The sequence below is a fragment of the Sus scrofa genome, chromosome 2 (assembly GCF_054392235.1).
Source record: "Sus scrofa isolate SSC_HxYL_T2T_F1_AM1 chromosome 2, Sscrofa_HxYL_maternal_Yorkshire_Landrace_v2.0, whole genome shotgun sequence".
Lineage (NCBI taxonomy): Eukaryota > Metazoa > Chordata > Mammalia > Artiodactyla > Suidae > Sus > Sus scrofa.
The window spans coordinates 80,627,874-80,650,800 of record NC_139384.1 but is presented as its reverse complement, the minus strand read 5'-3'; the positions used below and the strand labels follow the sequence as shown (position 1 = coordinate 80,650,800).

The 22,927-nt window shown below is 53.4% G+C and overlaps 2 protein-coding genes across 10 annotated transcripts; one reads left to right on the top strand and one right to left on the bottom strand.

Annotated features, from left to right (window-relative positions):
• Nucleotides 1-5,202: 5,202 nt before the first annotated feature.
• On the top strand, nt 5,203-12,532 carry ELOF1 (elongation factor 1). Of its 9 annotated transcripts, XM_085013099.1 has the most exons (6): nt 5,203-5,255; nt 5,894-5,948; nt 10,033-10,166; nt 10,324-10,394; nt 10,659-10,764; nt 11,706-12,532. In XM_085013099.1, the coding sequence occupies exons 3-5, from the start codon at nt 10,051-10,053 to the stop codon at nt 10,721-10,723; spliced, it is 252 nt and encodes an 83-aa protein (XP_084869225.1). In that variant the 5' UTR covers nt 5,203-5,255; nt 5,894-5,948; nt 10,033-10,050; the 3' UTR covers nt 10,724-10,764; nt 11,706-12,532. The 9 variants fall into 9 exon arrangements, with proteins under 9 accessions (XP_084869225.1, XP_013842831.1, XP_013842829.1 ...); XM_013987377.3 differs by lacking the exon at nt 11,706-12,532 and having other exon boundaries at nt 10,659-11,314; XM_013987375.3 differs by lacking the exon at nt 11,706-12,532 and having other exon boundaries at nt 5,879-5,948; nt 10,659-11,314.
• A 1,751-nt stretch (nt 12,533-14,283) lies between these two features.
• CNN1 (calponin 1) lies at nt 14,284-21,672 on the bottom strand. The gene is given in 7 exon segments (NM_213878.1): nt 14,284-15,031; nt 15,112-15,258; nt 15,732-15,842; nt 16,015-16,152; nt 16,553-16,619; nt 19,367-19,488; nt 21,549-21,672. Coding segments are annotated over 7 exon segments (894 nt in total). The 5' UTR covers nt 21,612-21,672; the 3' UTR covers nt 14,284-14,785.
• Nucleotides 21,673-22,927: the final 1,255 nt, after the last annotated feature.

Sequence of the window (22,927 nt, the reverse complement as noted above, 5' to 3'; positions counted from 1 at the left end):
TGGGTCCCTGGCCCTTAGCAACTGAAGTGGCCGTTGAGGGCAGACCAAAGAAGTGGTTTTTGCTGCCGGCTGGCTCAAGCTGTTTGTGGTGGGTGTTGGTCAATTCAGAAGCCCAGAGGGGAGGTGGACTTTCTGTAGCTTTCAGTTCAGGGTGAGCATTGTGCTTTCAGCATGGCTCAGCAGATAAAGGCCCTGAAATAATTCTGCTTCTGGAAGTTTTTCTCCACACATACTTGCACAGATGGACAAAAGGCATGGGTTCAGGGGTATCCACTGTAGCTCTGTTGGTAAGAGGGGAAAGATTTTTTTTTTTTTTGCTTTTTAGGGCCAGACCTGCAGCGTATGGAAGTTCCCAGGCTAGCACTCACATCAGAGCTGCAGCTGCCAGCCTACACTACAGCCATAGCAACACCAGATCACAACCGAGTCTGAGGCCTACACCGAAGCTTATGGCAATGCCAGATCCTTGTCCCACTGAGCTAGGCCAGGGATTGAACCCACATCCTCCATGGATGCTAGTCAGGTCCTTAACCTGAACTAGATCTAGTCACTTACAATGGAGCACGATAATGTGAGAAAAAAGAATATATACTTGTATGTGTGACTGGGTCAACTTGCTGTACAGTAGAAAACTTACAGAACACTGTAAAGCAGCTATAATGGAAAAAAAATCACTATAAATAAAACAAAAAAATATGAAAAAGAATATGTGTATGTATAACTGAATCACTTTGCTGTACAGCAGAAATTTACAAAACATAAATCAACTATATTTCAATAACATTTTTTTAAAAGTTAGTTTAATTTTTATTTTTCTTTTTAGGGCCGCACCTGTGGCATATAGACCTGCATTTGTGACCTACGCCACAGCTTGCAGAAACACCAGATCCTTAACCCAAAAGGGAGGCCAGGGATCAAACCTGCAGCTGCACAGTCACTATGTCGGGTTTTTAACCCACTGAGCCACAATGGGAACTCCAATAAAATCTTTAAAAAGCAAAAAATGGAGTTCCCGTCGTGGTGCAGCAGAAACAATCCGACTAGGAACCATGAGGTTGAGGGTTCCATCCCTGGCCTCGCTCAGGATCTGGGTTAAGGATCCGGTGTTGCCATGAACTGTGGTGCAGGTCGCAGACGTGGCTCAGATCTTGTGTTGCTGTGGCTATGGCTGCGGCCGGCAGCAACAGCTCCGAGTAGCCCCCTAGCCTGGGAACTTCCATATGCCTCAGGTGTGGCCCTGAAAGGACAAAAAAAAAAAAAAAAAAGGCAAAAAACACCATCGTTTCTAATCCTGACCACAAGGAGAGGGCCAGCATCAGCCTGGCTTCTCAGAGGACATAATAGAAGCTCAAAAGATTAAGTCAGGTGCCCAAGCTCATGCCTAGGAAGTGGCAGACCCTAAGTCTTAACCTTGACAGTCACAGCAGCTCACAGCCACCCTGCCTCTTCCTACTGACTCAGAGGCTCCAGGCAGGCAGGGGTCTGAATCAGAAGTCAGCTCAGTGTCCCTGTTAGCAGGTCCCAGAGCATGGAATTAGCCCAACATCCCGGTTCACAGGGCCCAGAGAGTGGAAAGGAGAAGTGAAACATCCAAGCTGACACAGGGAACCAGTGGCAGGGAGGGGAATTGACCCTCCCCCCCTTCTCCACAATGACCAAGCACTTCTACCAAGCACCAAGGACCAAGTCCTGTGCCAACCTAAGGAGCACCAAAATGAATAAGACAGAGTGGAGACATGCCTTCAGAGAGGGCTTTCTCCAGCTCAGAGGACTTCAGCCAGCGTACTGCCATTGTTGGAAAGATGCCTTGTAAATTACAGGAAATAAGATGGCAGAATTCCTTAGGACTGCCAGGGAGTTTCATCTCTTCTCTCTCTTCCTGAGCAACTGCTTCTGATTCAACCATCACGGATACTATCATCTCCCCCCTCCATTCCTCACATGAGGTGCTGGACCTAGCACCAGCACCCTCACCCAGCCAGCTGGTTGTCACTGTTGAGTCACACTCAGCAGCCTTCAAGGCCAAAACTCAGAAGAGCAAAGTAAGAAACCTGCCTTACCAAACAGCAGAATGCACTGTCATCAAAACAGCATGACCCTGGCTCCAGGAAAACATTCAGAGGAAAGCCAGCTACAAATTCAAGAACACATGAGGACGTGATGTAGGTTAAGGAGGCGTTGGGTTTCACAGGAAAGATGTTATCTGCCTTGGCAGTTTGCCCAGAACCAGACACAGCATGGGAGTTCCCCTTGTGGCTCAGCAGCTTAGGGACCCAATGCTGTCTCTGTGAGGATGCCAGTTTGATCCCTGGCCTTGTTCAGTGGGTGAAGGATCCAGTGTTGCCAGAAGCCATGGCATAGGTTGAAGATGCAGCTTGGATACGGTATTGCCCTGGCTGTGGCATGGGCCACAGGTGCAGCTCTGATTTGACCCCTGCCAGGGAACTCCCATATGCCGATGGTGTGACCATAAAAAAAAAAAAGACACAACCTGAACCCTACTTCAGACTGTATACAAAAATGAATTCCAGAGCAGTCACATATTTTAGTGTAGAAAAAAAATACAGTAGGAGTTCCTGTCATGGCTCAGTGGTTAACGAATCCGACTAGGAACCATGAGGTTGCGGGTTCGATCCCTGCCCTTGCTCAGTGGGTTAAGGATCTGGCGTTGCCATGAACTGTGGTGTAGGTTGCAGACGCGGCTCGGATACCGTGTTGCTGTGGATGTGGTGTAGGCCTGTGGCTACAGCTCCAATTAGACCCCAGCCTGGGAAACTCCATATGCCGAGGGGAGCGGCCCTAGAAAATGACAAAAAAAAGACAAAAAAAAAATACAATAGAAGATGAAAACAAACAGCCAGAGGTCTGAATGAGACAGTTCATAGTAGCTTTATTCATAACTGTCCCAAACTGGAAACAACCCAAATGTCCATCAGTAGGCGAAAGGATAAACAAACTGTGGTCCAAAGACTCAATGGAATACAACTCAATGATGAAGAGGAACAACTACTGATAAACACAACATGGACACATTTCAAAATAAGCTGAGTAAGAGAAGCCAAACTCAAAAGACTACATAATGTATGATTCTGTTTATGTGACTTCCTCAAAAATGCAAAGCTTTAACTGAAAACAGATCAGTTGGTCAAGAGCTGGGGATGGGGTAGGAATTGACTACAAAGAGACATAGGAAATTTCTGGGGGGGATGGAAATACTCATTATTGTGATTGTGGTAATGGTTTCACAGGTTGTGTGTATATGCCAAACTTGCAGTTTATTGTCTGTCAATTATATCCCAATAAAGATGTGAAAGAAGGAAGGGAGGAAGGGAGAAAAAAAGAATGAAAGGAAAAGTAACAAGAACCAGCGAAGCTGTCAATCGGATTGTCCATATATACTGTGGCAGAGTCACACAATGAATTGTTCAGTGCCTAGAAGCAAGAGTTATCTATATGTGTATGGACCACTAAGTGGAAATAGCAAGTTGCAAGGTAACGGTGTAGATTATTTCCCATCCTGTGTGTGTCCAGGTTTGTCCAAGCCCGTAGAAAGGGTCCTCTAGAGAAGTACTTGGCAGTTCCCAGAGTAACCCTGCCCTCTAGAGGATTTCTTGGAGATAGGTCTATTGGAAATACGTGTCATTACAAATTATTTTCCTAAACACACTAATAAAACAGCTCTTTTTTGTTTTGTTTTGTTTTTTAGGCCTGCACCCACAGCATATGGAGATTCCCAGGCTAGGAGCCCAATAGGAGCTGCATCTGCGACCTATACCACAGCTCACCGCAATGCCAGATCCTTAACCCACCGAGCAAAGCCAGGGATGGAACCCGCAACCCCATGGTTCCTGGTCGGATTCCTCTCTGCTGCACCATGACAGGAACTCCTAAACAGCTCTTAACAAGATCACTAGGGACCAAAAACCAGCCAAAGTCAACAATCAATTCTCTCTCCTCATAGTACTCAAACTTGCAGCCACAGGTTAACACAGTGATCCCTCTCCTCATCCCGAAATATTTTCTTCTGGAGGCTTCTGGGACAGGACTCACCTTTCTCATCCTACCTCACCGGTCCATCCAGTCTCTTGTTGGCTCCTCCCCCTCCTCTTCTAAGGATAGGGAGCCCCTGGTCTTCTTCTTAGCCCTCTTCTTTTTCTATTATTTTGCCCTTCGCCCCTGAAACCACAGTGACCTCCTCTGGTCCTGAGCCTTTAAATAACCTCCAAATCATCTCCCTTGAGCCTTCTTCATCTGAGCAAGAGACAGTACCCAGGGTCCCTACGCTTGTTTCTCCTCTCTCCTTCACTCCCTCATAAATTTTACAGGTGCTCCTCCTATCTGTCTAACTCCTACTCAGGCTTTGGATTTCAACCTGAGGATCAGCCTCCCATGGAAGCCTTCCCTAACCTCTCAGACTAGTTTGGCAAGCCCCTCCACCACCACCACATGCTCTGAGAACCACACACCTCCTTGGCTGCGCTGAACAGGGTAGCAACGGATCCTTTATGTGTCTGTCCAGTCTCTTCATTACATTGTGGGAATTGTGGAGGTTTGATTACCCTTCCCCCAGCCCCCACCTGCCTACCCAACCTCATGTATTATGACACTTAGCACTCAAAGGGTGGTCCGAAGACCAACAGCATAGATAGATGTCCCAGGGAGCCTGCTGGAAAGGCAGACTTCCAGGCCGCACTTCTGACCTAATGAACCAGAACCTGGATTATAATAAAAACCGCAGGTCTTGTTAAAGTTTGAGTAGAGAGTCTTACAATCTTTCTGATTCAGCCAAACTGGTATTTGCAATTCCTTAGCCCTGGAATATTTGATTGTGTACGACGTCGGGGAGGCCTGGTTGGGCTGAGAGGGGCTGGGGCTTGAACTTGGTCAGAAGACAAGTGATGCTGAGGCCAAGCGCAAGACTGCCTTTCCAGCGCTGGTATGGCCCAGTCCACGGCTCCTGAAATGCAGGAAGCGTCACCGAGGGAGCTCACCAGAAGCAGAGGCCACCTTCACTACCTGCAGATAAACGCGGTCTGAACTTCCGCGCAAGCTCACCGCGACCCCATCGCCGAACCTGGAATGCGACCACGCGTGCGCACAGAGAAGACGCTGGAGGAGGCGGGGCTTACTTGCGGGGCGGTCCCGGCCTCGGGTGGGCGAGACTGGAGGCGAATTGAGAGATTTCCGCTTCCGCCAAGAGTCGGAAGTCACTGTCTCCCGGGTGAACGAGGCGGTCGCGAAGAGGGGCTGCGAGTGTAGGTGAACGTTCGCGCGGGCAGGCGGGCGTTGGGAGCCGGGTGGAACTGGCGCTCTGCGACTCCGGGGCACTCATGGGGCGGAGGCACCGCGGGCCCAGGGCTTGGGGGGCGGTCCAGCGAGGAGCTTGACTCCCCCGGGTCCCAGCCCGCCAAGCGCGGCTGCCGGGAGGCCTGGCTCCAGCCGGCAAGAGGCGACGCCGAAGCCTCGGTGAGCCTGGAGGGATCACTTACCCGCCGCCTCAGGAGCCCTGGCAGGATCGGTGACTGAGCCCTCTTCCAGCCCCTGCTTGGCGCTCTTGGGCTTAGGTTGCTACAGAAGTATAGCCTGAGGTCCCGAGGCTTTATGTTCAGGCCAGACCCCTGTTCTGGAGTGTGGTTGGGGAGTGCTTTAGTCACTGAGAAAAGTGAGATTCTGCGGCCCATCTGTAGCTTCTGATTCAGAAGACTTGTTTATATATTCAACAGATAGTCATTGAGCTCTTGATGCACACCAGGCGTTATGTGTGCCCAGGATTCAGCAGTGGGCAAATCATGCTCCCACCCCAACCTGCAGAACTGACATTCTAGTATAGGGAGATCTGGGATGAAGTTCACAATCTGTATTTCTTGAACACCCACAGGGGATTCTGTTACAGGTGGTACCCAGGCCGTGCTTTGGTGAGAAAATTCAACAGAACACTATTCCCACAGGTGAGAGCCTGAGCTATGGAACTGGCTACATGCTGCTTACTAAAGGTGCAGGATCTTGGGTCTGGCTTCTGCTTCCCTTGTTCATTGCATCTCACACCCATCTCCCCATTGCTCGCTGGACTTCAGCTGTACCACTCTTCTTTCTCTTTCTCTAGAAAAACTGCGTCTGCCTTGGAGCCTTTACAGTTGCTATTTCCTCTACCTGGACTACTGTGCATGGTTGCCTTTTCTTATTGGGACCTCAGCTTGAATGACTCTTATCCAGCGGGTCCTTCTGGCTCCACCCTTAAGTGAAGTTGTCCTGTCCCAGAAATGTTCATTGAGCCTTGTTTTCTTAATCTCATAGCACTTGCCAGTATTGGAAGTTTTTTATCCTATTAGTTAGCTTAAGGATCTAGTGTCTTCATTAGAATATCAGTTGTACAAGAGCAGATACCTTGCCTGCCTTGATTGCTGCAGGGCTGTGGTTTACTGTAGGCCCTGGCATTGGTTCATTTATTCATTCATTTGTTCATTCACTAAATATGTGTTGAGCACCATGAGCAGTTCTAGGCTCTGGGGATGCAAACAAACAAAAAAAGGCAGAAACCCCTGCCCTCAAGGAATTCACATTTGGAGGACAGAGTCGGAGATGCAGGAAGACCAGTAAGGATACGTTGTGATAATCCATGCCAAAGATGAATGGGATTCAGGACTCATCCACAGAGCTGGCCCTGGGCATGGAGTGAAGTGGTCAGATGCTGGATGTGTCTTCAAGGTAGAACGGTAGGATCAGGATGGGATAAGGGGTGTGAGAGAGGGCTAAAGGAATCCAGGATGAGTCCAAGGTTTTTAGAAAAATGGACTTGCCATCTGCAGAACTGAAGACTACAGGAAAGCAGATTGAGGTGTTTGGAGCTCAGTTTTGGACAGGTTATGTTTCAACGTTTGCTAGCATCCAGGAGTTGCCGTTGTGGTGCAGCAGAAACGAATCTGACTAGGAACCACGAGGTGGCAGGTTAAATCCCTGGCCTCGCTCAGTGGGTTACGGATCTGGTGTTGCCGTGAGCTGTGGTGTAGGTCACAGATGAGGATCAGATCATGCATTGCTGTGGCTATGGTGTAAACTGGCAGCTGTAGCTCCAGTTGAACCCATATGCCACAAGTGCAGCCCTAAAAAGCAAAAAAAAAAAAACAAAAACCAGGTGGTCAGGGGAGTCTGCAGTTCAGAAGAGATCACAGTGTAGAGGAGGCTTTTGACAGGGGAGAGATGACTGTGGGTGAAGAGGGGAGGAGCCCAAAGATTGAGCTTGTGGACCATCAGTAGCGAATTGGAGGTGGAGTTGCGGTGGCAGCAGAGACTGAAGGAAGCTGCCTTTGAGGAGGGGATGGGAGAGTACAGGGTCCTGAGAGCCCTGTGAGAAGGGTCAGGGGAGAAACTGGTTTGTCCAGTGCCCTAAGGAGTGGGGACAACCCCTTGTAGCGGGGGGACAGCATGTGGTGGGGGGTGATCTATAGGAAGATAATGGGAGGGAATACAGACAGCTTTCCTAGGAAAGCTCTCAGAGGGGATTCCCTGGCGGCCTAGCCATTAGGTATCTGGTATTGTCACTGCTTTGGCTTTGGCTCAGGCCACCGCTCTGGTGCAGATTTGATCCCTGGCCCGGGAACTTCTGCATGCCATGGGCACAGCCAAAAAAAGAAAAGCTTGAAGAGAATGAAGTTGGGTTTTTTGGTTTTTTATTTTTATTTTTTTTTTAGGGCCACACCCACGGTATATGGAGGTTCCCAGACTAGGGGTCCAATTGGAGCTGTTGCTGCTGGCCTACGCCACAGTCACAGCAACACTAGATCTGAGCTGCATCTGCGACCTACACCACAACTCATGCCAACGCCGGATCCTTAACCCACTGAACAAGGCCAGGGATCAAACCCACAACCTCATGGTTCCTAGTCGGGTTCATTTCCACTGTGCCATGACGGGAACTCCATGAAGTTGTTTTTAATCTTGGGAGAGGTAATAAGTGTGTTTGTTAATGATCCAGTAGAGAGAAAATGTCATGTTGGGATCCAAGGCACAAGGTAACATTGTTTTTGTGGGGAGTGTGGCTATTTTTCAATAGCAAAGGAGAGAAGGTCTAGTGGGTAGTCCTGGGGGTGAGGGGCTTGTGGATTGTGGATGTTCCTGCCGACTGCTTCTGTTTACACAGTGAATTGGTAGTACCCTTGGTTAAGAACAAGGACATTGCATAGAGTCATCATAAATATGAATGAAACTCTGGCTGTTATCTGGCAGGCTGCTGACCTCTGCTGGGGCTAGGTGGGCGGCACCTGGGAGGTGAGGGATGGCAAATTCAGTGCCCTGAGCCCAGCACCTGATATGGGGGATGCCCTGCTACCTCCCTCCCCAGACACCTCTGAGACATCTGTCCCTAGATGTCCCACTTTCTCCAACACCTTGTTCTTCCTCTCTGTCAGACACTAGAGAATGGTCCCACCATTTCCCCTTAGCCACCACCTCTGTCCCCACCACTACCTTGGAAGTCAGCCTGGACCCTTTCTTCTCTCACCATCTCACCAATTCCACTGACTCGACTCCTCAGTCTCTTACCCACTGCTGCCTTTCCACCCCAAACAGCCCTGTCCCAGTTCTGACTTGTCTTCATCCAGACTTTGACCCATACTCCTTGGTCCCTTAAAAAAATAATAATAAAATAAGGAGTTCCCATTGTGGCTCAGTGAGTTAAGAACCCAGCTAGTATCCATGAGGATGTGGGTTCAATCCCTGGCCTCGCTTAGTGGGTAAACGGATCTGGCGTTGGTGGCAAGCTGCAGTGTAGGTCACAGACATAGCTCACATCTGGCATTGCCATGGGGAATTTCCATATCCCTCAGATGTGGCCCTAAAAACCAAAAAAAAACCACTAAGCAATTCTATTCTTTCACTCCCATAGCCTCTAGGATCCATCCAAACATTCAAAACCCTCCCACCTGTTCCCTCTTCAGCCTGCCCCTCTCCCCAGCCTTCATGGTCCCCAAACAGTGGCTGGGCTCTCAAACACCTACTCCTTAACTTTTTTTTTTTTTTTTTTTTTTTTTGTCTTTTTAGGGCTGAACCTGCGGCATATGAAGGTTCCCAGGCTAGGGGTCTAATCAGAGCTACAGCTGCCAGCCTACACCACAGCCACAGCAACGCCAGATCCAAGCCACGCTGCGACCTACACCACAGCTCACAGCAACCCTGGATCCTTAACCCACTGAGTGAGGCCAGGGATCAAACCCACAACCTCATGGTTCCTAGTTGGATTCATTTCCACTGTGCTGAGACTCCTATCCCTTAACTTTTCACATGGCGTGTTTCTCTGCTCCAAATGCTAGTCCCCACCTCTCTGCCCAGCCCCTCATCTGCAGAGAGCCAGCCCAAGGGGCCCATCAGAAAACACTGTCACATCCTTTCAGTGTCATTCCTCCTGGGTGGCATTTGTGTGTCCCTTGACAAAAGGAGTAGCCTGAATAAGATCACTGGCTCCTGAAGTTCCCCAGTGGCTTAGTGGTTAAGGACTCAGGATTGTCACTGCTGTGGCTTGGGTAACTGCTGTGGGCGCAAGTTCAATCCCTGGCCCTGGAACTTCTGAATGCTATAGGTGCAGCCAAAAAAAAAAAAAAAAAATCCTGGCTCCTGAGCACTTCTGCATGACTATCCTGTCCCTGTCTCTCATGTCATCCTCACCAGGAACTGTGGCTTCCTATGTAGGTGCTGACAATGGATGGGCCAGGCCCTTTGCAAGCACTTTACTCTGTCGGCCACATGAGACCCACCTAAGATGGCAACCTCATGTCTCTTTCATAGACTGGAGACAAACACAAAGAGCTTAAGTAACCTGCTTGGGATCCTGCAGTAAGGCGGGGGAGGTAGAGTTAGAACCCAGGTCACCTGTCACCAGAGCCTGCTCCCATTCCCTCCAGCTACAGTGCACTGGGTTCACCACCTGCCCATCCACTGGGAGATTCGGACGCCATCAGGCCAGCCCGCATCCTAAAGTGCCAAGCTGGAGGGCTGTATGGGTCCCATGAGTCACTGACTTCTTACTGCCCCCTTCCACAGGTTTGCCCTCCTGCAGACATGGGACGCAGAAAGTCAAAACGGAAGCCACCCCCCAAGAAGAAGATGACAGGCACCCTAGAGACTCAGTTCACCTGCCCCTTCTGCAACCACGAGAAGTCTTGTGACGTGAAAATGTAAGTGGGGGTCAGGGATCCTGCCTCCCCTCTCCTCAGTTGGGAGCCAGCCTTCCCCACCTCCCATCCTCCGTTCTGCCCCAGGCTGCCTATAAGGGGGATCATCCCCCACAGACACAGGCCTCTTCACTGGTCCCTCCATCTCCTCCCATTCCAGGGACCGGGCCCGTAATACCGGAGTCATCTCTTGTACGGTGTGCCTAGAGGAATTCCAGACGCCCATCACTTGTATCCTTGAGAAACCAGGCTTTTTCCAGGAGGTTGGGGGCAGGGCAGTGAGGGCTGCCCTACCCAGAGTGGGCTGCTCTAAGACACCCAGCCCTGGTGCGTGCTCTGGTGCAAGGCCGTGGCCATCCAGAGGAACCCTTGCCACGTGCTGCCTTATATGGGGTGATAGGGTACAAGGCAGGGGTCTGGCTAACAGTGGAATGAGCAAGTATGTATAGAAGAGGGACCCAGCGCTACCAGTTGCCCTTGACCTCAATGGCTCAGATCTGTCAGAACCAGTGGACGTGTACAGCGATTGGATAGACGCCTGTGAGGCAGCCAATCAGTAGCAACACAGAGGACCCACCCCCTTGGCAGCCTCGCCTGCTGGGTACCAATCCAGAGACATTCAAGGGTCGAGGGTGTGGGTCCAGGGCCTTTATAGCCCTGTGTGTATGTGTGGAATGGGTGTGGGTATGAGTGTGAGTGTGTGGCTGCAGATGTTGCTGTGGGGGTGTCCTCGTGGGCACAGGGTGGATTGAAGGGTTGCTGGGCCCCAAGGGCCTGAACTGCCTCCCTTGGTTCCAAAAGCCTTTGACTCTCTCCCTCCTCTGGCCCCTGGCCCCTGGCCCCCTGGCTTTGGGTCCCTGGCTCCTCCAGGGACCTGTGTCCTGACATCCTAGGTGAGGACAAGCCCAGCAGAGGTTGCCTCAGGACTCTCCAGCCTCCTTACCCACCTCACCAGCACTTGTCCATTTGAACTGGACTGTCCTCCTTCCCTGCCTTCCAAAGCCTGTGGCCTGGGATTCAAGCCACAGTCCCACAGGCCCCCTGGCAGGGTGGCCTCTTTTCATCTTTGGTCGCTTTTGTAGAGGAGGGAGGGCCTGGGTTGGGGATAGCTGTCAGTCACAAGACCTTAAATAAAGCGACCAATGCAAAAATTCCTGGCTCCCTGATTTCCTGGTCTCTGGGTCAGACCCAGGGGCCCAACAAGGGAGAGGGGGAGACTGGGGCATTCAGAGGTTGCCTGATGGGAGCTGTTAGAAGTGGGGTTTGGTCAGTCCTTCAAACTGTCCGGTGTTTTATCTACTCTGCAAACATTCAAGGTAAAACCAGGGCAATACTGGGCCCAAGGGACAGGGATGAACCCACAGACATCCGGCCAGGCACTTATAGTCATGGTGGAAACCAGGGGCCAACAGAGCCTGGGTGGGGAATGGGGTGGTGAGAGAAGCCTTCCTGGGGGACAGCCTGAAGGAGGTAAGGCTCACAGACCACCATGTGCCAGAGGCTGCTCTCAGGTTTGCCTACCTTCCCCCCATGTCTCGACAGCCACCCTGTGAGGAAGATGCTCACAGATGAGGAAACAGGCCAGAGGCAAGAAGTCACCAGCCCAGGGTCCCACAGCCAGAAGACTGCACAGCTGGGCCTTGAACCCAGAGGGCAGCTGTGAGGGTGGGGAGCACTGGAAAAGAGTAAGGGACCTTTGTCCCAGGGTGGTGTGTCTGGAGGTGGGGTCGGATGCACCTGTATGGTGATCATGGTGCTCCAGAGGACCTCTTGTCATTTATAAAGAGCCCCTTATGATCACTCCGGAGATTATGGCTAAGGAGACAGATTAGCATGGGGCCCTAGGTAGCCTCAGGATGGGGCCAGTCACTAGGAAGGGATTACTTCCTGAGTGAACTCTCAGCCACACCTGCCAGCTTTGGGAAGGGGAAAGGGGCCTACAGATTAAGCACTATGAAAACAAGATTTGGAGTTCCCGTGGCATGGTTCCGACTAGGAACCATGAGGTTGCAGGTTCGTTCCCTGGCCTTGTTCAGTGGGTTAAGGATCCAGCATTGCCATGAGCTGTGGTGTAGGTCACAGACATGGCTTGGATCCTGCGTTGCTGTGGCTCTGTGTTGCTGTGGCTCTGGTGTAGACCGGTGGCTACAGCTCCCATTAGACTCCTAGCCTGGGAACCTACATATGCCGTTGGAGCGGCCCAAGAAATGGCAAAAAAAAAAAAAAAAAAAGAAAGAAAACAATATTTGATGAGCTCCCACCTATTGATGAAGAAGTGCCACTCCCCTCCCCCATACCTTGCCCTGGGCATCTTCCCCCTGGCTCTTCCTGAGTTATATCCTTTTATAATAAACCTATCATCTGATAAATGTTTCTTTTTCTGTGAGCCACTCTAGTAAATTAACCCAACATCATGAAGGGGTGGTGGGACCCTCCCCCGCCACCCCCCATCTACAGCTGGTTGGTCAGAAGCACAGGACTGGTGATTAGCAGCTGAAGTGGGGGAGAGGCAGTCTTGGACTGAAACCCTTATCCTGTGGGGTCTGATGCCATCTCCAGGTAGAGAGTATCAGGATTAAGTTAGTTGCTTGGTGGTATTGGAAACAACACATCTGAACAAGGCTGAGGGTGAGACCTCAGGTGGTCTCATGCAGAGGTCCTGATGCTCTAGCAGCCTGGGGGCAGGTCCAGCTCCTCCACCTGGCCCGGTGACCCTGGGCATCGAGTAAGCTGTGCTTTAGATTCTTTGTTAGTACAGCAGGAAGTTTAATGCAGCCTTCCAACCAAGGCCACACTGAGGATGAAGGCACCGATCACAATTCCTGGCATGATTCCAGCAAACTGGGACCCACTAGGGCAGCAAGGGATGTGAATGGCCTAGGAAGATGCCGAGAAGACCACCCCAGCCACTGGGTCTGGCATGTGTCCCCTGTGGCCCACTGCCCTGACATGCCCCTCCATGGTGCTCCCACCTTGGCCTCCAAGGCCTCAGGTGGGGTCAAGGCAGGACCCTACAGAATGGGCCGAGTTGTGGACAGGCGCCTAGGGCAGCTGCCCTCAGGTCCAAGGAAAGGGGGCTCATTCTTCGGTCATCTAGGGCCCGCCTATCCCAGTCCCACAGGCCAAGTGCTAATATGGTACTGTTTTCCCAAGGAGGCAGGGCACTGGGCCAGGCATGGATCCTCCTCAGCATAGCTTCTCCGCCCCAGCCCTGGGGGAGCAGGACCCGGGGTGGCCTGGCCAAGAGTGCCTGGAATCCGGTTTATGAGGCCCCAGGGGCTGTGTGTGTCTGTGCAAGTGGGTCTTCTGGTGTCTGTCTCTACAGGTCCCCATGTTCCAGCATCAACCCCTGCCCAGCACTGCTCTGTGCCCCCAGCATGGCTGCTGCATCTACTCTTTGGAACCCTGGCAATTGATGGCTTCTGGGCAGGATAACTGGAGCAGGGTCCCTTCTGAAACATGAGGGGTTGGGACCTTGTCCAGAACTTCTAGGTCCTGGGCTGGCAGGCCAGGCTTAGAGATCAGCCCTAAGAAGAGGGCAGAGAGTGAGCCAGGCGCATGGGCCAGCTGCACCCTGCAGTCAACTACTTAACCGCCCTGTGCCAGTCGGTGAAGGCCATTGCCCTGGACACCCAAAGAGCCCATCCTCCCCCCCTGCCTTGCTCCCCTGCCCCCAGTCTACTCCAGGGCTAAAGGGCTTTCCCTGCCCACAGGGGCCTCCAAGACCCAGCTTATTTCCCATTCTCATGGTCAGTGCCAAATGTCATCCCCTGTCTGGAGACGTCATATCTTTTAAGCTTCCTGTGACCCCACAAGTGTCCATGGCCTCATTTTCCTGATTGATAAACAGGCTCCCAGTGCTTGGCCCCTTAACATGCTCCCAAAAGTAAAAAGGTTCTAAGCATGGGTGTGTGGATGTTGCGTACCTGTGTGAGGGGGTATGTTTCTGTGTGTCTGGGGTAGGAGTATATATTGCATGCATGAGTTGCGCTAGGGCTGCAGAGAGCATGTGCACGCTGTACACATGCAGCGTGGGTGGGTACAGAGAGGGGTGCCTGTCTTGGATCCAGCAAGCAACTTTGAGCTCTTTGTGTGTAGAGAGCAGCCCTGAGTCCTCCCATGATTTTACAGCTATTTATTGTGCTCCAGTGAAGTAGAAAAAGAAAGTGCTCGCGTTACAAACGCCACTGTCACATCCCATAGGCCAGCTGCAAACCAAACCGCGTGTGTCCTCTGGGTCTCTGGGCATGCAGTTTGCTCCCACTGCGGGAATGGGGTGGGGGGAGGCGCGAGCCTGGGCTCTGGGGGCTTCGCTTGGGGGGGCTTCTGGTCCGGGGGGGGGACCCACCTGTGGGGAGTGGGGGACAGCGGGGTAGCTTTGCTCAGTGCGTCCTTTGGGTGCTGTTGGGAACACCCAGCTCCATGTTGGACCTCGTAGTGCTCCAGGGAGGTGCCCCCTTCCCCCCCACAGGTTCCCCAGTCTGCTCCCCACAAACACTAACCCTGTAGGCAGGTGCCAGGGGGCTGGAGGAGCCATGCAGGGGGAGGGGGTCAGCAGGCCAGGCCAGGCCCACCAAGAGCAGCAGCCAGCCTCCCTGGGGGAAGGTGGGAGGCCCAGCACCCTAGGCAGAGTTGTAGTAGTTGTGCGGGTGGTGGTTGTGGGCAGGTTCGCCCAGCTCCGGGTACTCAGGCGTCAGGCAGTACTTGGGATCGTAGACTTGGCGGGGCAGTCCATACACCGTCATGCCCCGCTGCGAGGCCCCCTTGTTGCTGCCCATCTGTAGGCTGACGTTGAGCGTGTCACAGTGCTCCATGCCCAGCCCCGGCTCGAAGATCTGCCGCTTGGTCCCGGGAGCGGTCATGCCAGCCTATGGAGAGCAGTGCAGTCAGGCCATGGTGACAGTGAGGGGCACGGCCCACCAGCCCACCACATGGCCCCCACACACACCTGGCTGGCTCCCTTGTTGGTGCCCATCTGCAGGCTGATGGTAGCCTGGTCCAGGGGCTGGTCCGTGCCCAGCTTGGGGTCGTAGAGGTGGCGCCGGGTGCCATAGGCTGTCATGCCCTGCTGACTGGCAAACTTGTTGGTGCCCATCTAGGGAGCCAGAAGAAGGGTTACAGAATCTCCCCATGGGCCGGAAGATATAACTGATGTCAGCAGACACTTACATGGCCCTCTAATGAGGCACTGTTTCTACCCTGGGCTACAGACTGTAAACTGAGGCCCAGAGAAGGTGTGTCGCATGACTGCTAAGTGGCCTGACTTCTGGGGTTCAAGATCCAGCCCTGCCAGTCATCACCTGGGCAATCCTGGCAAGTGAGCTATCTTCTCCAGGCTTCAGTTTCCCCATCTATATAAAGGGTACGATGATAACAGTACCCATGCCCTAAGCCGCTGGAGGAGTGAGTTAGGATGCAGAAAATGCCAAGCATATAGTTTAGTAAAAGCCAAACATCCTGTCCCCCCAGAGCCTGCGGAGACCAGGGTACCCTCCAAGCCTCCTCAGCTCCCCCCACCCGCACCCCCACCTGCTCAGCATTGAGACCCAGGTGAGGAAGGGGCATTACCTGCAGCCCAATGATGTTCCGCCCTTCTCTTAGCTTCTCCGGCTCAAATTTCCGTTCCTGCTTCTCCGCATATTTCACTCCCACGTTCACCTTGTTCCCTTTCGTCTTGGCCTGAGGAGGGTGAAGGGAGGCAGGGAATCTTTGGGCTGCATTGTCCCCTCAGAAACCCTTAGCAGTCAGCAGCACCTGCACTGGCTCAGGGACACAAGTGGGCACACCCGCATCCCAGTGCAGAGCACCCACAACCTCTCTCCACCCATGCCCACCCTCCACCCACACTCACCATGCTGGCCAGGGCCAGGAGCGTGGACTGCACTTGTGTGTGGTTGGTGTTCTCGAACAGGTCGTTGGCTTCAAAGATGTCGTGGGGCTTCACCCCATACTTGGTGATGGCCTTGATGAAGTTGCCAATGTTCTCCAGCTGGAGGGGAGGGGGGCAGCAGTCAGGGATTGGGAGGGCTGCGGGGGTGGGGACTGGGTGGAGGATTGAGGGGCTATGGGCCAAGGGTTGAAAGAGTTAAGAGAGGAGTTCCCGTTGTGGCGCAGTGGTTAATGAATCCGACTAGGAACCATGAGGTTGCGGGTTCAATCCCTGGCCTTGCTCAGTGGGTTAAGGATCCGGCGTTGCCGTGAGCCGTGGTGTAGGTTGCAGATGTGGCTCGGATCCCGAGTTGCTGTGGCTCTGGTGTAGGCCGGTGGCTACAGCTCCGATTAGGCCCCTAGCCTGGGAACCTCGATATGCCGCGAGCGCAGCCCTAGAAAAGATGAAAAGACCAAAAAAAAAAAAAGAAAAAGAAAGAGTTAAGAGAGTCGGGGCTCACCTGGTGCCAGTTCTGGGTGGACTCATTGACCTTCTTCACGGAGCCTGGCTGGAGCTTATTGATGAACCTACAGGGAGTCGAGGAAGGGAGTGAGGAAGGTGCCCCCTGCCGCCCCCACCCAAACAAACCCAACTCCAGTGGGACAAGGGGGTAGGATGACAGTGGGCACCATCCTTTTTCTCTGTTTCTGACTGCACTCGGCCCTCAACTGCAGCCCCGCCACACCACCTTCACACACACAGGCACGTCCAACCTCGGATCAGTCCCCATCAAAAAGCCTCCCTATCAAGGTCATATCAGAATCTCCAGATGTGCTCCCACCTCTCAGAGGACCCTTTTAGTCTCCTTTTCTCTTCTGGGCCTCTACCCACGGAGAGCCCGCAGCTCAGAACTGAGGCCTCTTCTCTGGCCACACGCACTCCCTTGATCTGAGTCTTGCAGCCGCCTCTCACTCTCCATTCCAGCTTCCCACATGGGCATCCCAAACAAAAGCACCCCCCCAGACTAACACCCACCTCGCCCCACAGAACTCCCCAGCCCAATAAACTCGCCCTTCCAGGCCTCAGACAAAGCCCTCCACCGCTCTTGACTCTCCTTTCTCTTTCTCTCACCCCCACATCCAACCCCTCAGCAACTCCTTTGGCTCTGCCTCCTGAAGACTTCCAGAAGCCCTGCTCTGAGCCACCAGCATCTCTTGGGCTTTTGCCATGCCCTCCCCATGGGCTCCCAGCTTCCACTTCATCCGCTCCAGATGCTTGTCATACCACCAATAAAATGACCTTTTTTTTTTTTTCATTTCACTCTTTTTTTTAGGGCCGTCCCTGTGGCTTATGGAAGTTCCCAGGCTAGAGGTCAAATGGGAGCTGCAGCTGCCAGCCTATACCACAGTCAGGGCAACACTGGATCCCAGCCACATCTTCTACCTACACCACAGCTAGTGGCAATGCTGGATCCTTAACCCACTTAGTGGGGCCAGGAATCAAACTGAGTCCTCATGAATACTAGTTGGGTTCTTAACCCACTGAGCCACAACGGGAACTCCTAAAATGGCCTTCTTGGAGTTCCCATCACAGCGCAGAGGAAAGGAATCTGACTAGAAGCCATGAAGTTTCAGGTTTGATCCCTGGCCCAGCTCAGGGGGTTAAGGATCTGGCATTGCCATAAGCTATGGTGTAGTTCACGGAATCGGCTCGGATCCTGCATGGCTGTGGCTGTGGCAAAGGCTGGCAGCTGTAGCTCCAATTGGACTCCTAGCCTGGGAACCTCCATATGCCGCAGGTGCTGCCCTAAAAGAAGAAAAGCAAAAAAAAAAATAAAATGGCCTTCTTAACACAACTCCAGTTACTCTCCATTTTGTTTTGGTTTGCTTTATTTTTTTGTTTTTGCTGCACCCACTGCATGTGGAAGTTCTCAGGCCAGTGATCCAACCTGCACCATGGCAGTGACCAGAGCCAATGTGGTGACAACACTGGATCCTTAACCCACTACACCACAAGAGAACTCCCTACTCCCCAGTTCAAAGCACTCCCATGGTTTCCCACCATTTTGAGAATAAAAGCCCAATTCCTTCACCTGGCTAAGGGGTCCTGTACCATCTGACCCCCAGCTAACTCCCTCCACTTTCCCTGATCACACCAGCCTCCTCAGTGGTCCTTGAATCCAGGAGGCACGCTCCCACCTCAGGGCCTTTGCACTGGCTGTCCACTGGCCTGGCCCACTCTCCCCTAAAATGGCATCCTGGCAGCTTCCCTCACTTCATCCAAGATTCTGCTCCACTGTTACCTCTTCAGAAAGACCTCCAGACCATTCTGTACAAAGCAGCAACCCTTCATCCCACCCACCCCCAACCCCTGTCCTTTTGGGCTGGTCTCTTCTCCAAGGCATTTCCTGTCACAGGCAAGTATGTGATTATTTCATCAGTTCTTTGATCGATCACCCCCACTAGGATGAACGCTCTATAAGAGCTCCAAGTCAAGTCTGTTTTATTCACTATTCCCAGTGCCTGGACCTGGCTGGCAGGCATACAGCAGGAGCTCCATAAATGCACCTACTCCATACATGGGTGGGTGGCTCTGCACTCTTTAAGGCCTGGGACACCAGGCCACTCCCAGACTCCTCATTCCTAGTGGATACAGTGGAACAAATACCCCCTTCCCACTGTTTCCAACAGCCAGAGCTTGGAAGGCTGCACCTTCAGGAAGCTTCCCAAGCACATGCTCTGACCCTCATGGTCAACCTGCCCTGGGTCAGACTCAGAGATGCAGACAGGACCCCGGCTTGGCTCAGGGCTCAGCCCAGAATTAGGGTTATGAATCTGGAAGGTGGAATCTAGAATCGGGGTTTGGGAGCTGTAAGAGTTTGCATCTCCTTGGTGATTAGGTTCTGAGAGGAGTGCAAAATCAGGGCCCATTTAAATTACTATGGCACATCCCTCAGATCCCCAAACCAGTGTGACAGTCATTGTGGCCTGGTGCCTTTTAGCTGGGGAGTGGCAGGGGGAAAGGCACCTCCCTTTCTTGGGGCTCTGGAGGCCATAAATGTGGCTGCCCTGTATGCCTGGCAGTCCAGTCTCTAGATTCTAAAGTAATTTCTGTTGGAACAGCATGGGACATTGGGTGATGTGTTTTACCTAACTGAGCCTGTGTTCTTTACTTTTAAATGGGCACAATGACTATCTGCCACCTTAGAGTTCTGTTTGGAGGTATCAGATATAAAGTGCCCAATCTAGTTCTGAGCTTATGGTCGTTTGAGGGGTTCAGCGAGCAGAGGTGAGGGGTTAGGGGGGCTGCTCAAGGCAGAGTCTGGGCCACTTACTCGCAAAGAATGATGCCATCTTTGAGGCCGTCCATGAAGTTGTTGCCGATGCGGCGCCCTGTCACCCCCTCGATCCACTCTCGAAGCTCCTGCTCCTGCTGGTGGTCATACTTCTGGGCCAGCTGCGGGCAGGGGACACAGAGAGGGTGGTGAGGACGCCATGGGGAGCGGGGTTGGCTCCCAGACCCAGTCCAAGCCTCCGGAGGCCTGATCTCTTCCCTCCTCCCTTCCCAACTAAGGCAATTCTGCCCCAGCATCCAATGAGGGGGGGACAGGGGCGGGGTGGGGGTTGGGGAGGGTGCTGAGGGCCAGGGTTGAGGTGGCACCTGCCCAGGGGGCCATTCCAGGCATTCTGAGGTTTGGCACCAGAGAATGTGGACAAAGGGGTGGAGAGCAAGATACTCAGAGCTGGGGGGTGGCGCCTGGACTCCTGGTTCCCCCTCCAGACCAAACTTGGGGCTTAGCTTCCCCCAGCCCTGCCCCCCTCCTGGAAGCCTCGGGCAGGGGAGGAGAAGCCCTAAGGAGGTGCCCCCCCAAAAAAAAATGCAGCCTTGCAGGGAACAGCTCTATCTTCCATCTCTGTGTCTGTCCAAGTCTTCATCCCTAAGGCTCCCTCTCTGTCTGGGGGCAAGGGCTTGTCTGTCCGACTCCTGGCCCCATGCTTGTCTGTATTTCTCTGTCTCTCTCCCCATCACCGGATGTCCTCTATCTCTCTCCCAGCTCTGTCTTTCCTGGGCCCTGTCGTGCTACCCCATCTCTGCTTGTCTGGCTGGGGGTGGGGCTCCTGACTGGTCCATCTCTGCCTTCCTAGGTCTCTCTCCATCTCTGACTCCAGGTTCTTTGCTTCTGGAAAGGGTGGGGCTCGTCTGTCTCTCCGCCTCTCCCTCCATCCCTGTCTCAGTCTTATCTCGCTCCAGGCTCGCCCTCCCCCATCCGTCTCTCTCAAGTCCCAGGCTTCCAGAATCCCCGGCTGCGTCTCTCCCCGCCGCAGCCTCCTCTCCCACTTTGCCCCCCTCCGTTTCTCCAGCACCCTCTACCCCAACTCCAACAGGCTCCCGGTCCCTGGAGAGCCTTTCCAAGAGGAGGGGGAGATGGGAGGGAGCGGCCCCCTCACCTGGCCCCGGCCCTGCCGCCCCCCTCCCCACCAGCCCGGCTTTATAAAACAAACCGGCCCTTATATAGCACGGCCCCGCGGGCCGGGCTCCGGAGCCCGCCTTATATGGCTCGGCGGCTCCGCACGGCTCTGGGGCCGGCGCTGGGGGGAGGGGGGGCGGCGCTGGGATCTGTCCCTGGCTTGAGCACCCGCTCCCCCCGCCCCGCCCCCTCCTCCAGAATCGAGGATCCCCCCGACCCAGGTTGCCAATCCCAGCTCCCTACCTGCCGCCTGTGGAACCCTGGGAAAAGAACCCTGAGTCTCAGTGGTCCCCTCTGTCAAATGGGGCTGAGACTCATGGGAGAGCAGACAGGGCAGCACTCATGGGAGAGTTCCAGTGGTTTGGGGACGTCAAGCTGGCTGCCATGGAGAAGCTGACCCCATTCTGGTGTGTGTAGAGGGGGCAAGTTCAAGGGCCCAGTTTGGCACCTCCCTTATGTAGGACCCAAGCTACTTGCCTGTCCTCTCTGAACCTCAATTTATCCATCTATAGCATGAAGGTGTTGTCCCCTCCCCCTTTCTTGCCAACTCCAAAATTAGGAGACCCCTGCTATGTCCCTAATGCCCACTCTCTGCCCTCCCCAGATGTTTCTCTCTCTTTTACAATCTCCCACACTTTGGGGCCTCACCTCCCAGGAACCCCAGCTCTGGAGCACTCCCCAAATTCTGTGTCAGGCTGGGAGTGGGGGCAAAATCAGGTCCTTCCCCAGCCCCCCAGGATCAAAAAAAAAAAAAAAAAAACGGTTAGTAGAGGACCCCAATCAAGTGGGGTTTTCACAGTGGACCAAGTGCCTCAGTTTACCTGTGACTGCCTGCAGGGCCCCCATTTCGCACCCCAACAGTAGCTGATGGCTCTGGGATGCTCAGGCCAGGGAGGAAGGCAGCACCTTCCCCATACTCATCCCTTCTCTCTCTTAGTTCCAAGTCACATGGGATCAGCAGGAAAGGGGTCCAGGGAACCCCAAGAATGGGACCTCTGGCCTGGCAGGGCAAGTGGGCCAGGCCTGGGGGGAGGCCCTCCAGCCCTACCTTGTTCTTGACCTCAGCCGACAGCCCGTAGGCGGGGCCTCGGTTGAAGTGAGCAGAGGACATGCTGGCGGATGGTGGGCAGCGGTGGCAGTGTGCGCTGAAGCCGGCGGCAGCAGCTGAAGCTCCGTCTGCACCCTCTTCCCTCCTCACACGTTTTTGAAGCTCTGGAGGCGGCCCGGGACTCTTCCAGGACCGTCCCATTGGCCATAGGGGCCTGCCAGGGGGCGGGGCGCCCCCACCTCGGCCACCCCCCTCTTCGTGATGTCAGGGCCTTGGTATTGGGAGCTGATTGTGTCATTGTTTCCACCTAGGGGGGCAGCCTGGGTTATTCTTTTGAGGGGGGGCTTGGCCAGACAGAGACCAACCTTTCCCCACTCCCCACTGTTCACTGGGCTTCTGGCTGGGTCTCCTAGTCTCTTTGTGTCTGTCTCTGAGGCCATCTCCCCATGCCTCTGAGGCCACTTCTCTTCATTTCTCTCCAGTCTTGAGACAGGACTGCCTGCCACCTGTGGTAGTTTATCTAGCACCATTCTAAGTCCAGACACCAACCGTCTATAACTGTAGGCAAGTTCCCTCCCTTCTCAGAGCCTCTGTTGCCACATCTGTGAAATGGACTAATGACAATGCCTGCTCATGAGAGTGTTGTGAGGATCAGAAGAAATAACGCCTCCAACATGCCCAATACATTGCCTGGCACACAGAAAGATTCAGGAAACAGCAGTATTTCTGCTGAGAGCCTGGCACCCCACTTCAATCCCTTCCACTCCCTCATAAGGACTTGGGGGAGCAGAGATCCTGGATCTTACCCTGTCCATCCACCTGTGGGTTTCCTGAACCACGGAGTGAGAATGTTTGTGGGTGCCAGGCATCCCTATATCCCTGTCCCAGATAGACTGGCCTGGAGGGAACACCTACAAGCAGCCCTGCCAGGCCAGATCTCACCCCTGGACCACAGGGTGGATGACATGCCTACATCATGCTACATATGTCAAGACCACATTAGAACACTTGGGGTCAGCAACCTACCATTCACTAATAATATGTTAAGGACATGCAATTTGCTGGCCACATGCTAAGGGGTCAGCTGTGATGTGCTTATATGACAACCGTCTGTAAGTCAGGTCCTCGTCCCAGTGTTGTATATGTATCATCAATTCATACCTCATGACACCCTCATAAGTGGATGCTGCTATTATATGCATTTTATAGATGGGGACACTGAGGGCGTGGAATTCCTTTCCCAGTGCCACACAGTTCACCAGTGGCACAGCAGAATATGAATCCCCAGCCTCTGCCAGTAACACTATGGGGCTAAGGCAGGATTTCTCAGTCTTGGTACTGTTGACATCCTGGCTGGATTATTCATTGTGGCGGGGGGC

What these genes read in the sequence shown, in the direction of transcription:
- ELOF1 (XM_085013099.1), top strand. Translation starts at nt 10,051, where the DNA reads ATGGGACGCAGAAAGTCAAAACGGAAGCCACCCCCCAAGAAGAAGATG. An exon ending in AAGTCTTGTGACGTGAAAAT is followed by an intron (nt 10,167 to 10,323) that starts GTAAGTGGGGGT and finishes CTCCCATTCCAG; the next exon opens with GGACCGGGCCCGTAATACCG. An exon ending in ATTCCAGACGCCCATCACTT is followed by an intron (nt 10,395 to 10,658) that starts GTATCCTTGAGA and finishes TCAATGGCTCAG; the next exon opens with ATCTGTCAGAACCAGTGGAC.